Here is a 15,873-nt window from a genome sequence, read left to right on the forward strand (position 1 = left end):
TGTACGATTTAACCGTATTTTGTTAGAGTGCACTGCGCAGGATCTCCATTGCAGAAAAATAATAACGCCCGAGTGTCATGATTGGTGTAATTCTTCGCGGGAAATTTGCGTCACTGGTGCAATTTCGCGCCAACTTCATTGTCGGAGAGGAACATTGGAGCAGGTGGGTTGCTGATATGTTTTGGTAAATCGCAGACGCTTTAATGTTACATACAATTATCGCTGTGTGATGCCTTTGTTTGTTATATTAAAGTTCTCTGAACTTGTACAGAAAATAAGCTTATCATGTTTTGGAGCATTAGATATTACTGTTTGATGGCGTTAACGTCGAGAGGTTAGCATGGTTAAGGCAGCCATGATCGGACTTCAATTTTAACGTTAAGTTAACTTGCTGGAAAAGACTATGCTTGTGCTTCCTAGATATCTATCTTGTCATTAAAGTGCCAAGACTGTGCGTTTTGTATTTGTGTTGGTCGGCAATTTCGCGTTGTTGGACGTTCAGTGATGCTATTAAAATGAGATGCTTCCAGTAACTTAACCGTCTTATTAACGTTAGCTGCCTTGTTGGTAACCGTGTCCTCTTGTAGTCTGCCAAGTATTTGACGATTTCAACATTCACTTCAACTTCAATGATGTAGAGAAACATTTAATCGACGGTGCTTTGTTGTCAGACAATGATATATTGCCCTTGATTGTAAGAGTTAATGTAACTTCGGATTCTAACATTGACTCTCTAAGGTCACACACTAATTAACGTTACGGTCATTGTGACATCTTCAGGAACATTGATTGTATGTGTTTTAAAATGTTAGCATTGTTTCATGGTTTGCATCAGTGTATCATTTTGTTAATGCAATTAACTCGTCCTCAAACTGTGCTTTTCATTAGAAAAAATAATTTGTGCCCAAGATGTCTTCGCCAACTTCAACACCAAGTCGCAAGCGTGGAAGGACCAGCAATCCTCCAACACGTACGGCCTTATCAAACACCACTCAACTTAATTTCAATCTTGCTAGTAGAGAAAAAAATGTTAATTGTTTTTAACACTTTTTGCCTTCCACGCAGCTGGCAGTGAGGACCCGCTGTCCCCTCCTTCCCAGCGGCCCAGGTCCCAGGACACGTCTATCGGGGACCTGCAGCCCATGCCCACCTCCCCAGCCACAGACATGTGTAGTCCCAATCCTCAGGACACATCTCTCTTCTCCAGCCCTAGGCGCTCAGGTAAACATTTAGCCCTGTTAGAACGCCAGCCGTGTCCCTGTTTAGTGCATAGATGCATATAGACGAAGATGGATAGATTAATGCAAATTTGAGGTGTTGCATGCTCAAAGCATCTCACCATGTCGGAATGTTATTGCACTGCATGAAGTGCATAAAGTGTTTGACATGGGCATCAAATTCAGATAACATCAGATCTTAAATGTAATCTCTCGCTCAGTGCTCCCCAGCGAAGTGGACGTGAGTTCCCCACTACTGTATGGGACGCCCAGCTCCCGTGTGGAGGGGACGCCCCGTAGCGGGATCCGTGGAACTCCGGCTCGCCAGCGAGCCGATCTTGGGTCGGTCAGGAAGGCCCCTCAGGTGGACCTCCTCTCAGAACCTGTGAGTGCTTATGTGTAGTACTTCAACCATACCTGAGTGTGGCCTAAACTGTGAGGAGTTTGGAACACGTATTCTGTACATTTTAAGAACTTGTTCTGAGATATTTTAATATATTTATCAATAAAGATGTATGTTGTGCATGCAAATTCTACCAAGAAATGCACAGATGAATGAATGAGTAATTCCTGTGTGAAATCTGGTCATGAGTCTCAGTTTATTTTCAAGTTTACAGTTCTGTTGAAATTAGACTTCTGCATGGAAAATTTTGAAGTTGAGCATGCTTATTAGTTTGATGCAACTCAAAGCATTGTCAGTATTGTAACTGAAGTTATTCCCAGAACTGGTCTTCAGTTTGTCATTGGCAAAGACAGTAGTGCAATCCCAGTGCGATGCAGACTCATTGATGTGTGTGTGTCTCTCCTGTCAGCCCTCTGGAGACAATGCAGTGGCTAGTGATCAGGCTGCAGGGCAGAGGCTGGTCATCTGGGGAACTGACGTTAACGTAGGCACCTGCAAGGAAAAGTTTCAGGTATGACCTGTCAATCCTGTTCCTGTGAGCGGTCATGTGCGTTTGAAAGACCGCTTGGGGCTCTCTGTATTTGTTTGTTTGTCTTACTCTGTAGTCAGTATTGGCTGACTTTGAGTAAGGTGTAAAGATGTTATACTTTAAAGTAAATTACATTTTCTAATATAACTGACGTAAAGGAACTTTGTCATCAAAGCAGTATCGCATTGTTCTACATGGAGCAGATGTGTGAATTGGGTGCAATTGTTTCTTCAGAGATTCCTGCAGCGCTTCATCGATCTCACCTCCAGAGAGGACGAGAATGCTGGGCTGGATCTCAACGAGCCCTTGTACATGCAGAAACTAGACGAGGTGAGACAAGACTACATGAAAGTAAACACAAAGCAGTCAACAAGTGCTCAAAATGTTTGGAAACTGTTGGAAAACCATTCCCAGTGTACAACATAAGGTGGTTAAGCGTATACCAAAGAGTGTGAAATGCTGTTGTCTAGGGCTTAAACAAATACTCGAATAATTCGATTACAAAAAATGATCGAGGCAGGCTTTGTTTAATTCCTGTCACTTACATTATTTGACCTTATTAAGTTGGCGCGATGACTTGAGAGCCAATAAACCGTCTGTGAAAGGCAGAGAATGTCCAATGTTTTGGGATCATTTCAAACTTAGAATAGAAGACAAGGTGCAATGTGTCCACCGCAAAGCAGAACTGCCGTACCACAACAGCACGTCAACGATGATTCATCATCTGAGCTGAAAGCATCCAGTTGTTAACACCAGCTCACCAAGCGTAGCTGACACAAGGCAACGTAAGCATTATTAGCTGAATTAATGTATTAGCTAGTTAGAAGGTAAGGTATTTGTAGTAGCTGTAGCCTAATGTTGTGAGTCGATATAATTGATGTTAAGTTGTGGAAACTTTAAGTAGTGAACTAATTCATGTAAAATTGCAAGTGAGCGTTACACCTAAAAACTCATCACACACTCATCTCGTCTTTCTCTCTCACACATACACACACACACACTCTTCTGGTGTTAGGTTAGGCTACCTCACCAAATAGGCCTACCTCAGAAATAATCATTATTGCCTTTACAACATTAATAAACTGCACTTAATGATAATCGCTAGAAAACTCAATTCTTTACTTTATTAATCCCCAGGGGAAATTCAAGTATCTCTCTATCTCTCTCTAGTAAAAATGGGCTGCTTAAGGGCCTACTGGTTGCTTTGTTTACTTTTTTTTTGTTTATTACTACATAACCCCTCATGTTAATTCATAACTTTGTGTCTTAAAACATTACAATGTGTCCTATACTTGGGAAATTACAGTATATGCCATAACTTAAGGACCTATCTGGTCATATTGTTGATCTAACATGTCTGTGTTCTCCACAGATCAGCGTTGTTGGGGAGCCCGTGCTGAATGTGAACTGTGGCCATGTGCAGTCTTTTGATGCCGATCTGTACAGACAGCTCATCTGCTATCCCCAGGTAAGACACCCCATTCGTGTCAGTTTGCCCAGTTGAGCAGAACACTGCATGTGACAATTAGTAGCTCTGGTCAGTTAAATCTGGAAGGCCTCTCATGGTTTGCCCTTGTCTGTTTACAGGAAGTCATTCCTACATTTGATATGGCAGTCAATGAGCTCTTCTTCGAGCGTTACCCAGATTCCATGCTAGACCATCAGATCCAAGTGCGGCCGTACAACGCCCTCAAAACCAGAAACATGCGCAGCCTCAACCCTGAAGGTAAACATGCCAGGTAGAACGGGAGGCCGGAAGTGTTATTTTAACACGTGATCTAATGACACATATCTGCTATTTTGACTGGAGTGAGGAGGTGTGCTCACCTTTACTCTTAAACCCTGTTCTAACTCTGGGTAGCCGGTCATAACAAAGTTATGTGACATCTGTTCAGAAGCAGGCATCATTCCATTGCAGACACATTTTGAATATGAAACAGCTGTGAATTTGAGAAACACATGAGTTTGCCAGTGTATATGTATACACCTGTTATGCATTTTAATGTTTTTATGATCTTGTTATGTAATATTATCTGAATATAACTCACAAGTGGTGTTTTTCTATTGCCACCTCTCATAAAACTGATATATTTAGCATGTAGTTATGCTTACCTAGCCAAGATGTGTCTGAAACTAGAGCAACAGCAGTGTTATTCCAGCACCATCAGGTTCAAGCCTCAAGATCTCGCTCACACCGCCCCCCCCCCCCCCCCCCCCCCCCCCCCCTTTCTGTCTTTCTTATGGACCTTCCCTATTATAGACATTGACCAGCTCATCACAATCAGTGGCATGGTGATCCGCACGTCCCAGCTGATCCCAGAGATGCAGGAGGCCTTCTTCCGCTGCCAGGTGTGTGCGTTCAGCACGCGCGTGGAAGTGGACCGTGGCCGCATCGCTGAGCCTGCCGTCTGCCGCAACTGCAACACCACCCACAGCCTGGCCCTGATGCACAACCGTTCCGCCTTCTCCGACAAACAGATGGTGCGTGTGGCACTGGGGCCCTGTGCTTTCAAGTGCCCCTGTCAACAGATGCTATGTCAGGGGATCAAAGCACTGATTTCAGTTACCAAGGGAACGTGTGCTGTGATATTTGGGATAGATGTTTTGTGTGATCTTTGTGTCGCCCCAGGTAAAAAAAAAAAAAAAAAAAGTAAGTTTGTCAGTAACCCTTGAGCTAGATCTTAAAAGCAAACTGTTTTCAGCCTCTAAATATGCATTACTTTCAGAGTATAACCTTCACATATTCTATGAAGGGTAATCCTGTGATTGAGATTAAGAATATGATCTGGATGAAGTGTGTATGTATGTGTGTACCCCATTTGTTTGTAGTTGGGCACTAACAGTTTAGCACCATGTTTCTATGAGGCTGATCACGTTCTCACGACGCCATGAATGCTGTTTTCCAGATTAAGCTGCAGGAATCTCCGGAGGACATGCCTGCTGGTCAGACCCCTCACACCACTGTGGTCTACGCTCACAATGACCTCGTGGACAAAGTCCAGCCTGGAGACAGGATCAATATCACAGGTACAGGAGGAGGGGTTGAAGCTGTATGAAACGGCCTTCTGGCCTTGAACTTTTCTTTACTTTTTTTACTCAGGAAGTGTTTCGCTGAGAGGACTGTTAACCAGTTGGGTCTATTATTGGCTGTATATTGAGTGAAAATGACCCTGTACTTGCATGGTGTATTGTAATCCATTGGGTTTGTAAATGTTTAATGTCATTTAGAGTCAAGTCATGTAGCACATTTCATACAGAGGTGATGGATGGTGATCAGGTTAATCTCATTCCTCTATTTCTAAAGCAAAACTTCCCTCCTCTCCTCTGCCGCAGGCATCTACAGGGCCGCCCCGATGCGTGTGAACCCCAGGCAGAGCCAGGTGAAGGCTGTGTACAAGACTCACATCGACGCCATCCACTTCCGCAAGACAGACGAGCGGCGCCTGCACGGGGTGGACGAGGACGGCGACCAGAAGCTCTTCACCGAGGAGCGCGTGCAGACCCTCCGCGAACTGGCCGGCAAGCCCGACGTCTACGAGCGCCTCTCTTCTGCCCTGGCGCCCAGCATCTACGAGCACGAGGACATCAAAAAGGTCAGTAGGGCCTCTCGCAAGTCCCACTGTCAGCGTAGGGCTCAGGTTGTGTACCTGAGTTGAGATAGAAGGAATGTCATTGGAGACGTGTGTGTGTGTGTGTGTGTGTGTGTGTGCCTGGAGCGCCATGCAAAAATCAGAGTTAAATATTTAGCATTTAAATTTTTTTTGCTGCAGATTTAAGATTATATGATGGGTGGATCATATGATTTTGATTAAGTATAATTAATACATTCTGAGGATAGTTGAAACATCATCTTTCTGTCTGCCATAGGGAATCCTCTTGCAGCTCTTTGGCGGCACACGGAAGGACTTTAGCCAGACGGGCCGCGGCAACTTCCGTGCCGAAGTCAACATCCTGCTCTGTGGCGACCCTGGCACCAGCAAGTCTCAACTGCTGCAGTACGTCTACAACCTGGTGCCGCGTGGCCAGTACACCTCAGGCAAGGGCTCCAGCGCCGTGGGTCTGACTGCCTATGTCATGAAGGACCCTGAGACGCGACAGCTGGTCTTGCAGACGGGCGCGCTGGTGCTCAGCGACAACGGCATCTGCTGCATTGACGAGTTTGACAAGATGAGCGACAGCACGCGCTCAGTGCTGCACGAGGTCATGGAGCAACAGACACTCTCCATCGCCAAGGTAGCGTAAAGAGCACTGTGTTTGTGTGTGGCTTCTCTGACAAGATGAAATATAGCATATTGTTTAACATGACTGCTAAGCTATTTGCAAAAAGAGTTTTGAATAGGTGTCCATTTTAGACTGCTACCATTTTTTGTTTTGTACAGTCATTAGCATTTGCCCCGATGTGTCGTAAAAATGCCAGGACGCACCTGACCCACCACACACTCTGCTTTTCTCAGTCAAGGATTCGTGCTTGGTAGTCCCGCCGAGTCGAATCCTTCACAGACGAGGCAAGGCTTCTTCTTAGCATACGGAAAACACGCAATGGAACAGACTAGCGAGTGTGCAGGAAGCTGCAGGTGCATTATTAAAAATCAAGTGTGCGCACAGGATTGTGGGTATTCCACTACACGCATGCATCCTTGAAAATCTCAGAACGAAGAACTCGGTACTTGATAGAATTTTAAAGCTCCCTTGACATTGAAACAGTGCTTGGTGAGATTTGACTATATAACGTCCTTGAAAGAGTGGCTTTGAAGGACCCATCCTTGACTTAGAGAACCGATCTCTGATTTAGAATTGCTCTCCTTTGGCCATAGGCTGGAATCATCTGTCAGCTGAATGCTCGCACTTCCGTCTTGGCTGCCGCCAATCCAGTGGAGTCTCAGTGGAACCCAAAGAAGACCACTATCGAAAACATTCAGCTGCCCCACACACTCCTGTCCAGGTCAGGATCTCTGCCGAGATGACTAGAAATATTTAGCTTCATATATAGTTGCACGTCACAATTCAACATCAATGTCTTATTTTACCATCATTGTGTATGTATGCATCGTTCATGTATGAAAGTATGTAGTTTGATATAAATTGGGGGCCTACTGGTTAGCGCTTCGGACTTGTAACCGGAGGGTTGCCGGTTCGAACCCCGACCAGTAGGCACGGCTGTAGTGCCCTTGAGCAAGGCACCTAACCCTCTCACTGCTCCCCGAGCACCGCTGTTGTAGCAGGCAGCTGACTGCGCCGGGATTAGTGTGTGCTTCACCTCACTGTGTGTTCACTGTGTGCTGAGTGTTTCACTAATTCACGGATTGGGATAAATGCAGAGACCAAATTTCCCTCACGGGATCAAAAGAGTATATATACTTATACTTAAATATGTTCTGAAACATATTGTAGTGTTTATTATTCGTTGTTAATTGATTGTATTACCAATGTTCCAAAGAGTCTGCACTGAAATAGTAAAGCATTTGTCAACTATGTACCCCCCCCCCCCCAAATCATCCTCTTCAATGCAGATTTGACCTCATCTTCCTGATGCTGGACCCTCAGGATGAGGCTTATGACAGACGGCTAGCCCACCACTTGGTGGCACTCTATTACCAAAGCGAGGAGCAGATCGAGGAGGAGTACTTGGACATGGCTGTGCTGAAGGACTACATTGCTTATGCCCGCACTTACATCGTCCCCAGGCTGAGTGAAGAAGCCAGCCAGGCGCTTATCGAGGTACTGCAGTGGTCTATTGAGATGCACACAGGAATATAGGTGTTGTGTAGACAGGAATAAACTAACAACCCACATCTCTTAAGGGAGACTGGGTTGTTGGCTGTCTAATAAATCTTTCTAGGATACATACCACTGAGGACTATTGCAATGATTGCAAGCATTGATTTTGCCTGATGCATTAGACCATGACCTAAGTTCTTTAAAACTCAGTCTCCATCTCAATTCCTAAGGCATATGTGGACATGAGGAAGATCGGCAGTGGCCGGGGTATGGTGTCCGCCTACCCACGTCAGCTAGAGTCCCTCATCCGCCTGGCGGAGGCCCATGCCAAGGTGCGCTTCTCTGAAAAGGTGGAGACCATTGACGTGGAAGAAGCCAAGAGACTTCACAGGGAGGCCCTCAAGCAGTCGGCAACTGACCCAAGAACAGGATTTGTGGACATCTCTATCCTCACAACAGGTAACACTGACTTATCCAAGAGGACAAAATTGCTTATGAAAGGCATTGTGCTAGAAATTGCTGTTAAATTTACCGTCTTTGTGATATTGCATATGTCTGGTTTCAGACATAATACTGGTTTCAAGTATTGTAACTGTCTGGGTATTCCATTATTTAAAATACCTCAAATACTACATGTTATGTTAAATGAGTGGGATTTCGTTTGATTTTGAACAGGAATGAGTGCTACTGCCAGAAAGAGGAAGGAGGAAATTGCTCAGGCCCTCAAGAAAATGATTCAGGCAAAGGGGAAGACACCTGCCATGAAATATCAGCAGCTATTTGATGACCTTCGGGGGCAGTCTGAGGCTGTAAGTTGATTAATATTCTCTAACACAATAGTTTAACATGGCCAGTGACAACACAAGTCTTTTGCTACCATGAGGAGGGATGGTGATAAATGGTTATAGAAATAACTCCCTGACTAGTTTTGGTTTATCTCGTTGTTGTTCTAGGCCATCACCAAGGACCTGTTCGACGAGGCTCTCAGAGCTTTGGCAGATGAAGACTATTTAACAGTCACAGGGAAAACTGTCCGCCTGTTGTAAAATAATGCTTTTGTGCCTGGAGGGAGTGACTATTTTCTTTCTGAAAATGTAGTAGCATGCCCTTGCTTTCCCTGGTTATCTGTCAGGATCTATCTGTTCCATGTTGAAAATAATGAATTAATAAATACTAGTATGTTTCCTTTTGTAATGCAATAAAATATGTTTGCCATTAACTTGGGTTTCGTTTGTACTTTTGTCACTTGGCATTGGCCCTACAGAACCCAGAAGCTCTTGAACCTTCTAGAACTAGGGAACTTTCAGTTAAAGAAAACACATCTTATGTAGTTTTCCAATTTAATCTGTAAGACTGACTTGCACATTGGTGGTGATGGAACAGTAGTGCCTGATCTGGTCGGTCAGCTGCACTGTCCGTATGGCATATCTCCTCACTGACATCTCAACTTCAGTAGACAACGTCAAATATCAGGCTCCCCATCACTATTCTGCAGTACAGATGAACTATTCAGGCATCCCACAGCAGCCTCATGCAACCTGTCCTTAATCTTGAGCTGTCACAATCATTCATTTATTACAGATTCAATTAATTAAATTGAATCCGTTTCTGAGGGAGTTTCTCCACTATATAAAATCACTACACAGCTGCTACATCTCAGTGCAGGTCGAGAAATAGCAGTCTGACTTTCAACAAACCCTTGTGTTTGGGGCGCTTGGGTGGAGCATGGTTGAAAGTATTTTGTGCACATGTCTGACTAAATACAGTGTGTGAAGGATATCCCACCTGCGTCCTGCCTTTTTTTCCTTTCCGAAGAAGTGGTTTAGTGGTTCATCAAAAGTGTGATAACACAAGTAGTATATGTGCATCGCCTAAATCATTTGGATGTAAAGTTTTAAAAGGTTTTTTGTTTGGTTATCCATCTTGAAACTTGCCTTTGGGCATACGCCCCTGTCAGACTTGCCTCGACCGCTCCATGCCAGTGCAGTGGTCGTGACGTTTTAGTCAAGTGACTCGTATGTCACTGTTTCGTGTGCTTCTGGATTTGGCTGAAGAAGATGGCGGCCTCCTCAGGTTTGTCTCACAATCTGTGAAATATTAAAAACCCCTCTTGTAAGCTGGAGTTCGTAGCTCAATCGTAAAGAGTGTATCGACTGACTTCACAATTAAATGGGCGTGCAGTTTTGTGTGTAATCGGACTTTGTATTTTGAGTACTTTGTGCAAATTAACACGCTAGCCCTAGTGCTTCGAGTCAACGTTAGTTATAACAAGGATTCATAACATTAACGTTAGCTGCCTTGTTATATAGTTCCCTAGTCAGCAGCCAGTGTTAAATTAAGACATTGTTATGATGCCTTGTAGTTTGTATGTGCAGTAGTATATGCATTCTTTTGGTGGTGGTCTGAAACTGGAGGTAATATGGACTTTCTGAAGAGAAATTTCCTTGTTCATTGTGTGGCAAGCTAGACCATGAATGGCTAACATTTCTGAAGCTCGCTAGCTAAGCTAAATTTGGAATGGCAAGATTGAATCCATCTAAGTGAGCACATAGGTTAGCTTCCTGATTATTGCATATGCGAGGCTGAAAAATCTAGTTATACTATATAAATAGTATTATCAACTTATTTGAGGTTACATGGCTGAAATATCCACTAACTTCCGGTAAAATAAATGTTGCACACGCGTTTTCATTTCCTTTGGGTTGACAGCAAGCTAAGTTTGTTTATCAGAGTGCGGTTGTCTCGCTATTCTTTTTGGGGGTGTTAAAGTTTGTGGTGGTGATCATATAGCCTTGTTGTTAATTGGATGGTTGAGTGACTTATTTTTATGAAATCAGCGGCCACATTTTTGGGGCGCTGGAATGTATAGGCCCTTGTTATTCAGAGCAACTTACATCTAGCTACATTTAAGGAAGTGACTAATGACTCAAAACTCCTAACAGTGTGGTGTATGATTGCACAATGCTGCATAACTCGCTGCACTCTGTGTACTGTACAGAATCTCATAATCTAACGTGACAAGTCGGGCATGCTAAATTGTGCGATACTTGCAAGCATTAAGCGTTTTAGAATGTCCCGCATTTGAACAGTTCTCTACTTTCTTTCCCTACATTATGCGGTAGAATGTAGTCTACCAAAGAGATGTGGATTGCGCATTTGTGCATCTCCATAAATGTAATTGCAGAAAGTTATGACCTTGTCGATTCAACAAATTATCTGAGTATTAGTTTTATGTATGCTGTAGAACTGTATTTTGAACAGCGTAAACATACGGTGTACTACGCTTTGATTTATGTCAATAATTGTGACTGATGATTGTTTGATGTAGATCTACTTGACTGTTGGCCCTTATGGCCTTAATACCTTCTTTTCCACCCCTCATGTGATGAATAAAGTTTTTGACAGATGTTTCATTCAGTGGATGGTAAGTCTGTGAACAATATTCAAATGTAGAATGTCCTGTTCATTTGATCCTAATTTCTCCAATGCTGTACATCTGCTGCAGGAGTTAAAGTTCCACGCAATTTTCGTTTGTTGGAAGAGCTGGAGGAAGGACAGAAAGGTGTGGGCGATGGCACAGTCAGCTGGGGTCTGGAGGACGACGAGGACATGACACTGACACGGTGGACGGGCATGATAATCGGCCCTGCAAGAGTATGTCTCTCCCTCCCTTACACTGGCAAGCCCCCATGTCTGACAAGGGTTACAGTTTATGCAGAGCTATAGTTTTATAATATATTATATTAAGTAATGTAATAAGTAATAAGTAATGCTTAATAAACGTTAACTGTGAGGGAGGTGCAGAAGTTGTCCGGGAGCGGAGGAAGAGGTTCCAACTCAGAGGTCAGGGAACTGAGCTCTGGCACAAATTAAGTCCTGGATGTCCCTTTTTTATATGAATTGTATCTATCCAGTGTGACATATGGTGGAGACGCTTAAAGAACTTCCAGGGAGAGCTGTCCTGAGGCAGTGATAGTTTATGATGGACACATTCAAATGTTTTCTGTGTATGTCAGGCCTACATCATATTCAAAATCCCAAGGCATAAATAACTGACCAGGGGGGGAAGTTTAGACTCTGCCAGTAGATATTGACAGACTACAGCCCAGTGTATTGCATAGTGTGTCTGTCCTGGTGGCTAATGGTTAAACTGATATTAGCCTGCACGGTGTAGTGAACACAGAGACTTTCAAAGTCAAAGTGACAAAGATTTTTACTGAAGCATGTGACCCTGAACTAGTATCCTAAGTTGCACCAAATCAGCAGATGATTCATCACTAGTGTACAGGGAAACTGGCATATATTGTATTTTTTACATAGAGCCTTCATGGTAGATTAGCCACTGAGTTTGTTCTAAAAGAATTAGTTAACGGTAATACTTTTTAACTACGTGTTACAGTATTACATGTGAAGAATTTTTTAGGCTAGATACATTTAACAATCTATGTATCTTATGATGCATAGATTGCATCCATACTGCTACTGCCTTTTGAGCATGTTTCTGGATATAAGTCTGACTGTACTGAATTTTGGCTGGCCTTTCTTTAAGCATTTCTAATGGAGAGGGGGGGGGGGGGGGTAATCAAATGTAACTTTGGACAGGTGTTAGACATTTTGCTGCTGTGCAATTTTTCCATGCATGCCTCTGATCCCTATTCTATACACCTGCAGTTTGTTGTTGGGACATCTTTTATTTGATCCCAACTGAAACAGTGACTCAAATTTCAATTTTGCTTTTGGGTCCGCTAGAAAACGGGGGTCTGGGGTGCGGTTTGTTAGAACTGGTGCAGTTTGAATGCTGTCTGTTCCAAAACCAAGAAATAAACTGCCATTTTTACGACGTTGCCAAGCAATATTGGTAAAAAGAAGCTAGTGTTTATGACCTAAACGAACCCTGGTCCACAAACAAACATGTAATGTGAACAGAGACCAGCTGGGTCAGGGCTAGGGGGGAGTCATCACACTCGGGTATGGTCCAGTTAAACGGATCCGGTGTGGATGCACCCTAAGATGTTTGCAAGTCAGTACTATACTTCCAGTTCTCCTTTCCTAGTGTGCTGGTATTTATACAGTTATTTAGATAGGAACATGGAATGGCACTCACTCAAAGGATTCATTTTATGGGTTCTTCTGTGGCACATGCTCCATCCCTCCACCAAGTTTCATGGAAATTGGCCTGTTAGTTTTTGATAGTCCTTCTGACAGACAAACAGGCATACAAACACAACTTCCTAAATGGAGCTAATGAAGTATCTCGATTTTCAGGAGGCTGAAGGGATGTTCTGTATGACGTGTTTCTAGTGCTGTGCTTACACATTTGTTCTTTTCAGCAAAGCAAATCACATTTTTGTTATTTAAAGATGTACGGTAATGGGCTGATATGAATTTCTGCCTGCTGTGCTACAGATTCCATTGAAGGGAAGTGTTACTCTTTGTTGCATATGACAGAATAACCTACATCTATTTTAATTACAAAATGCTGTTGTGTGTCTCTTGTGTTGCAGACTAATTATGAAAACAGGATATACAGTTTGAAAGTGGAGTGTGGACCCAAATATCCCGAAGTACCACCGACTGTTAGATTTGTAACAAAAATTAGCATGAATGGAATAAATAATTCCAATGGAATGGTACGTATGTTTTCTTTTCCCTGTCTTTTTAAACCAAACCAACTTGCAGCTTCAGCTGGATACATGAATTGAATTGAATGAATTTAATTTAATTGAATTAAAATTAATTGTAATTTATCAGCCTTCAAGTAAATTCCTGTTGTGATTATCAGAACATAATTTATTCTTATGATGGTGTCACTGCTTCATTTTGATTTGGGTAATCAGCTGTTGTAACTTTAATAACATCTCATGGCAACAATCATGCCTGTGTACCAACATATTATATACATTATATATGACAATATATACATTGCCATGGCAACTAGGCATATGAATTATTGCTTAAGGCCTCTTCCTGCCTGATATAACTGATCATGTGGAACTACACTGCATACCTATACGTTGTTGAGTATTGTTTTCTTAACTCAATTTTCTAGTTGACAAGCTTAAGCATTTAGTTTTTCCCTCTTAGTGTTGCAGTAGGGCATGTTTCATTTATGATTGACATAATGCCTGCCATGTACAGCTTCCAGTGCGATGCTCATGTGCTGCTGATGACCTTTTGATCTTGGCCTCTGTACTCAAGTGCATCTCGCTTTCTCTTTCTTTCCCAGGTGGATGCACGTAGCATACCAATTCTAGCGAAATGGCAAAATTCATATAGCATTAAAGTTGTTCTTCAAGAGCTACGACGTCTAATGATGTCCAAAGAAAATATGAAGCTTCCACAGCCGCCAGAAGGACAGTCGTACAGCAATTAATTGTAAATGATTGTTTTGACCCCTCTGTCTTAAACCTTACTCTCTTAGAAATGTCTTGTTAAACGGAAGAAAAAAAACATTATGAACCGCTCACTCCACACGTTAAGGAATCACATCAGCAAGAGCAGGACATTGGACTTTTCTGTTAGTTAGGCTGACGTCAAGAGTATGAAAAAAAGGAAAAGAAGAAAGAAAAAAAAAAAAAACAGGAATGCCTATCAAGTCAGGGTACCATGTGACATTCTGTTTTAAGAGACGTGCACAAATGTATCTCTTCTTTTGATCCAGTGCTTTTGACCATTAGCTTTAAAGTTGACAAGATATTTCGAGTTGACTGAGAGCGTGAGACATGTCTCTGTCCCTCAGCCACGGGTTCCGTTTTCCTTTTTTGTTCCCATTTGTTTTCCATCGAGCATCATTTTAGGTTAAACTGACTATTCACCTAAACTAAACTAATTAGGTTGTGTGTATGATGGCATGCTGAAAACTAATACAACACATAGTTGACAATGACAAAGCTGCATAATACATTGTATAGTAGTGGTAGTGGGTACATTGAGATCAGAGAAGTCTTCTAAACAAAAAAAAAAAACATAATAATTTGAAGTGTGCCTGTAGTCCTCTAGTAGTGTCACAGAATAGTGAAGGTTTTTTTTACTTTTCTTTTCTTTTTTAAAAAAACAATAAACAACCAAGGTCTGTATTTGACACAAAAGCAATTTGTTCCTGTGCAGCAGCTTTTTTGACATGTAACAGACGCCCTTTTCTGTTCTAAAAAAACCCTCGCATTTAACTTCTAGAGACAAATGACAGGTGTATCAAAATGTGACTTGAGATTAAAAATCACTCTGAGACTTGTGCATCAGCTTGATTTAATCCACTTTGTGTGTGTGTGCGTGCGTGCGTGTGTGTGTGTGTGCGTGCGTGTGTGTGTGTTGATTGTGTGCAGTCGTGCAAAATCTCATGATCCCTCCTACCCAGTGAACCATGTTTGTGTTGACATTGGGCACTGAAACAATGTCTCCCTTGTGGCAATAGGTTTTCCTGTTCTCTTGTCACTTGGTGACCTAGTAGCATAGATAATATGGAAAATCTCTGTGGCACAAGAACTTGTGTCTTTGTTGGTTACTCTATTGTGGAAGGATGTGTCCAGTTGCCTACTGGTCTTTGGTAGACCCCTTCCACCAACAGAGAACCGTCTTCGTTCTGGTTCACACTCCAGACGTTGAATCGTTCAAAACATTTTGACCAACAGTTGTTTTTTTCCTGTGAATTGGAGTGGGCGTGTCATTTTACAGTTCAGTTATGCATGCAACCCCCTCTGTTGATGCATCCTTGGTTCGCTTCAAAAGTGGTGAAAATGTGGGGAGGTTCATTAGATGCCACCAAGATTTTAAAGAATTCCGAATGGAACCGGCAGTGTTGGTTGAAAAATGCCCTTAGCTGAATTTTATATGCATGTATGTGCCCCTTCCAGCAGCTGGGAGGCTGCAAATGTTCAGCAGGTAGTTTGATGGAATGCAGCTTTTAGCAGCCTGGCCTCAGTGGTCAGTGTACTTTGTCTATCGCTTATTGGACCCCATTTAGTCCCCCACAGCTTCATGTAAACATGGCACTCTCAGAAAGGCGCCTT

At 42.8% G+C, this 15,873-nt stretch overlaps 2 protein-coding genes across 4 annotated transcripts; both read left to right on the forward strand.

Moving 5' to 3' along the window:
• The first annotated feature begins 79 nt into the window (after nucleotides 1–79).
• Nucleotides 80–9,086, forward strand: mcm4 (minichromosome maintenance complex component 4). 2 transcript variants are annotated; one of them, XM_042106664.1, is made up of 17 exons: nucleotides 80–163; nucleotides 889–970; nucleotides 1,066–1,221; nucleotides 1,439–1,602; nucleotides 2,030–2,131; nucleotides 2,384–2,479; nucleotides 3,522–3,617; nucleotides 3,737–3,875; nucleotides 4,410–4,630; nucleotides 5,056–5,176; nucleotides 5,483–5,742; nucleotides 6,017–6,382; nucleotides 6,964–7,091; nucleotides 7,660–7,867; nucleotides 8,098–8,326; nucleotides 8,543–8,676; nucleotides 8,821–9,086. In XM_042106664.1, the coding sequence occupies exons 2-17, from the start codon at nucleotides 910–912 to the stop codon at nucleotides 8,911–8,913; spliced, it is 2,574 nt and encodes an 857-aa protein (XP_041962598.1). In that variant the 5' UTR covers nucleotides 80–163; nucleotides 889–909; the 3' UTR covers nucleotides 8,914–9,086. The 2 variants fall into 2 exon arrangements, with proteins under 2 accessions (XP_041962598.1, XP_041962609.1); XM_042106675.1 differs by lacking the exon at nucleotides 80–163 and adding an exon at nucleotides 260–334.
• Nucleotides 9,087–9,786: 700 nt separating this feature from the next.
• Nucleotides 9,787–15,094, forward strand: ube2v2 (ubiquitin-conjugating enzyme E2 variant 2). Of its 2 annotated transcripts, none has more exons than XM_042106399.1 (4): nucleotides 9,787–9,940; nucleotides 11,373–11,521; nucleotides 13,372–13,497; nucleotides 14,094–15,094. In XM_042106399.1, exons 1-4 carry the CDS (start codon nucleotides 9,925–9,927, stop codon nucleotides 14,238–14,240), a joined length of 438 nt encoding a protein of 145 aa, XP_041962333.1. In that variant the 5' UTR covers nucleotides 9,787–9,924; the 3' UTR covers nucleotides 14,241–15,094. The 2 variants fall into 2 exon arrangements, with proteins under 2 accessions (XP_041962333.1, XP_041962343.1); XM_042106409.1 differs by lacking the exon at nucleotides 9,787–9,940 and adding an exon at nucleotides 10,257–10,281.
• The last annotated feature ends 779 nt before the right edge of the window (nucleotides 15,095–15,873 follow it).

Source organism: Alosa sapidissima, chromosome 1 (assembly GCF_018492685.1).
Source record: "Alosa sapidissima isolate fAloSap1 chromosome 1, fAloSap1.pri, whole genome shotgun sequence".
In the NCBI taxonomy this organism is placed as follows: Eukaryota; Metazoa; Chordata; class Actinopteri; order Clupeiformes; family Clupeidae; genus Alosa; species Alosa sapidissima.

Excerpts from the sequence above, each read along its gene's own strand:
- mcm4 (XM_042106664.1), top strand. The coding sequence starts at position 910 with ATGTCTTCGCCAACTTCAACACCAAGTCGCAAGCGTGGAAGGACCAGC. Across the intron at positions 4,631-5,055 it reads CCTTCTCCGACAAACAGATG|ATTAAGCTGCAGGAATCTCC; the intron begins GTGCGTGTGGCA and ends GCTGTTTTCCAG. Across the intron at positions 6,383-6,963 it reads AGACACTCTCCATCGCCAAG|GCTGGAATCATCTGTCAGCT; the intron begins GTAGCGTAAAGA and ends CTTTGGCCATAG.
- ube2v2 (XM_042106399.1), top strand. Across the intron at positions 11,522-13,371 it reads TGATAATCGGCCCTGCAAGA|ACTAATTATGAAAACAGGAT; the intron begins GTATGTCTCTCC and ends CTTGTGTTGCAG. Across the intron at positions 13,498-14,093 it reads TAAATAATTCCAATGGAATG|GTGGATGCACGTAGCATACC; the intron begins GTACGTATGTTT and ends TTTCTTTCCCAG.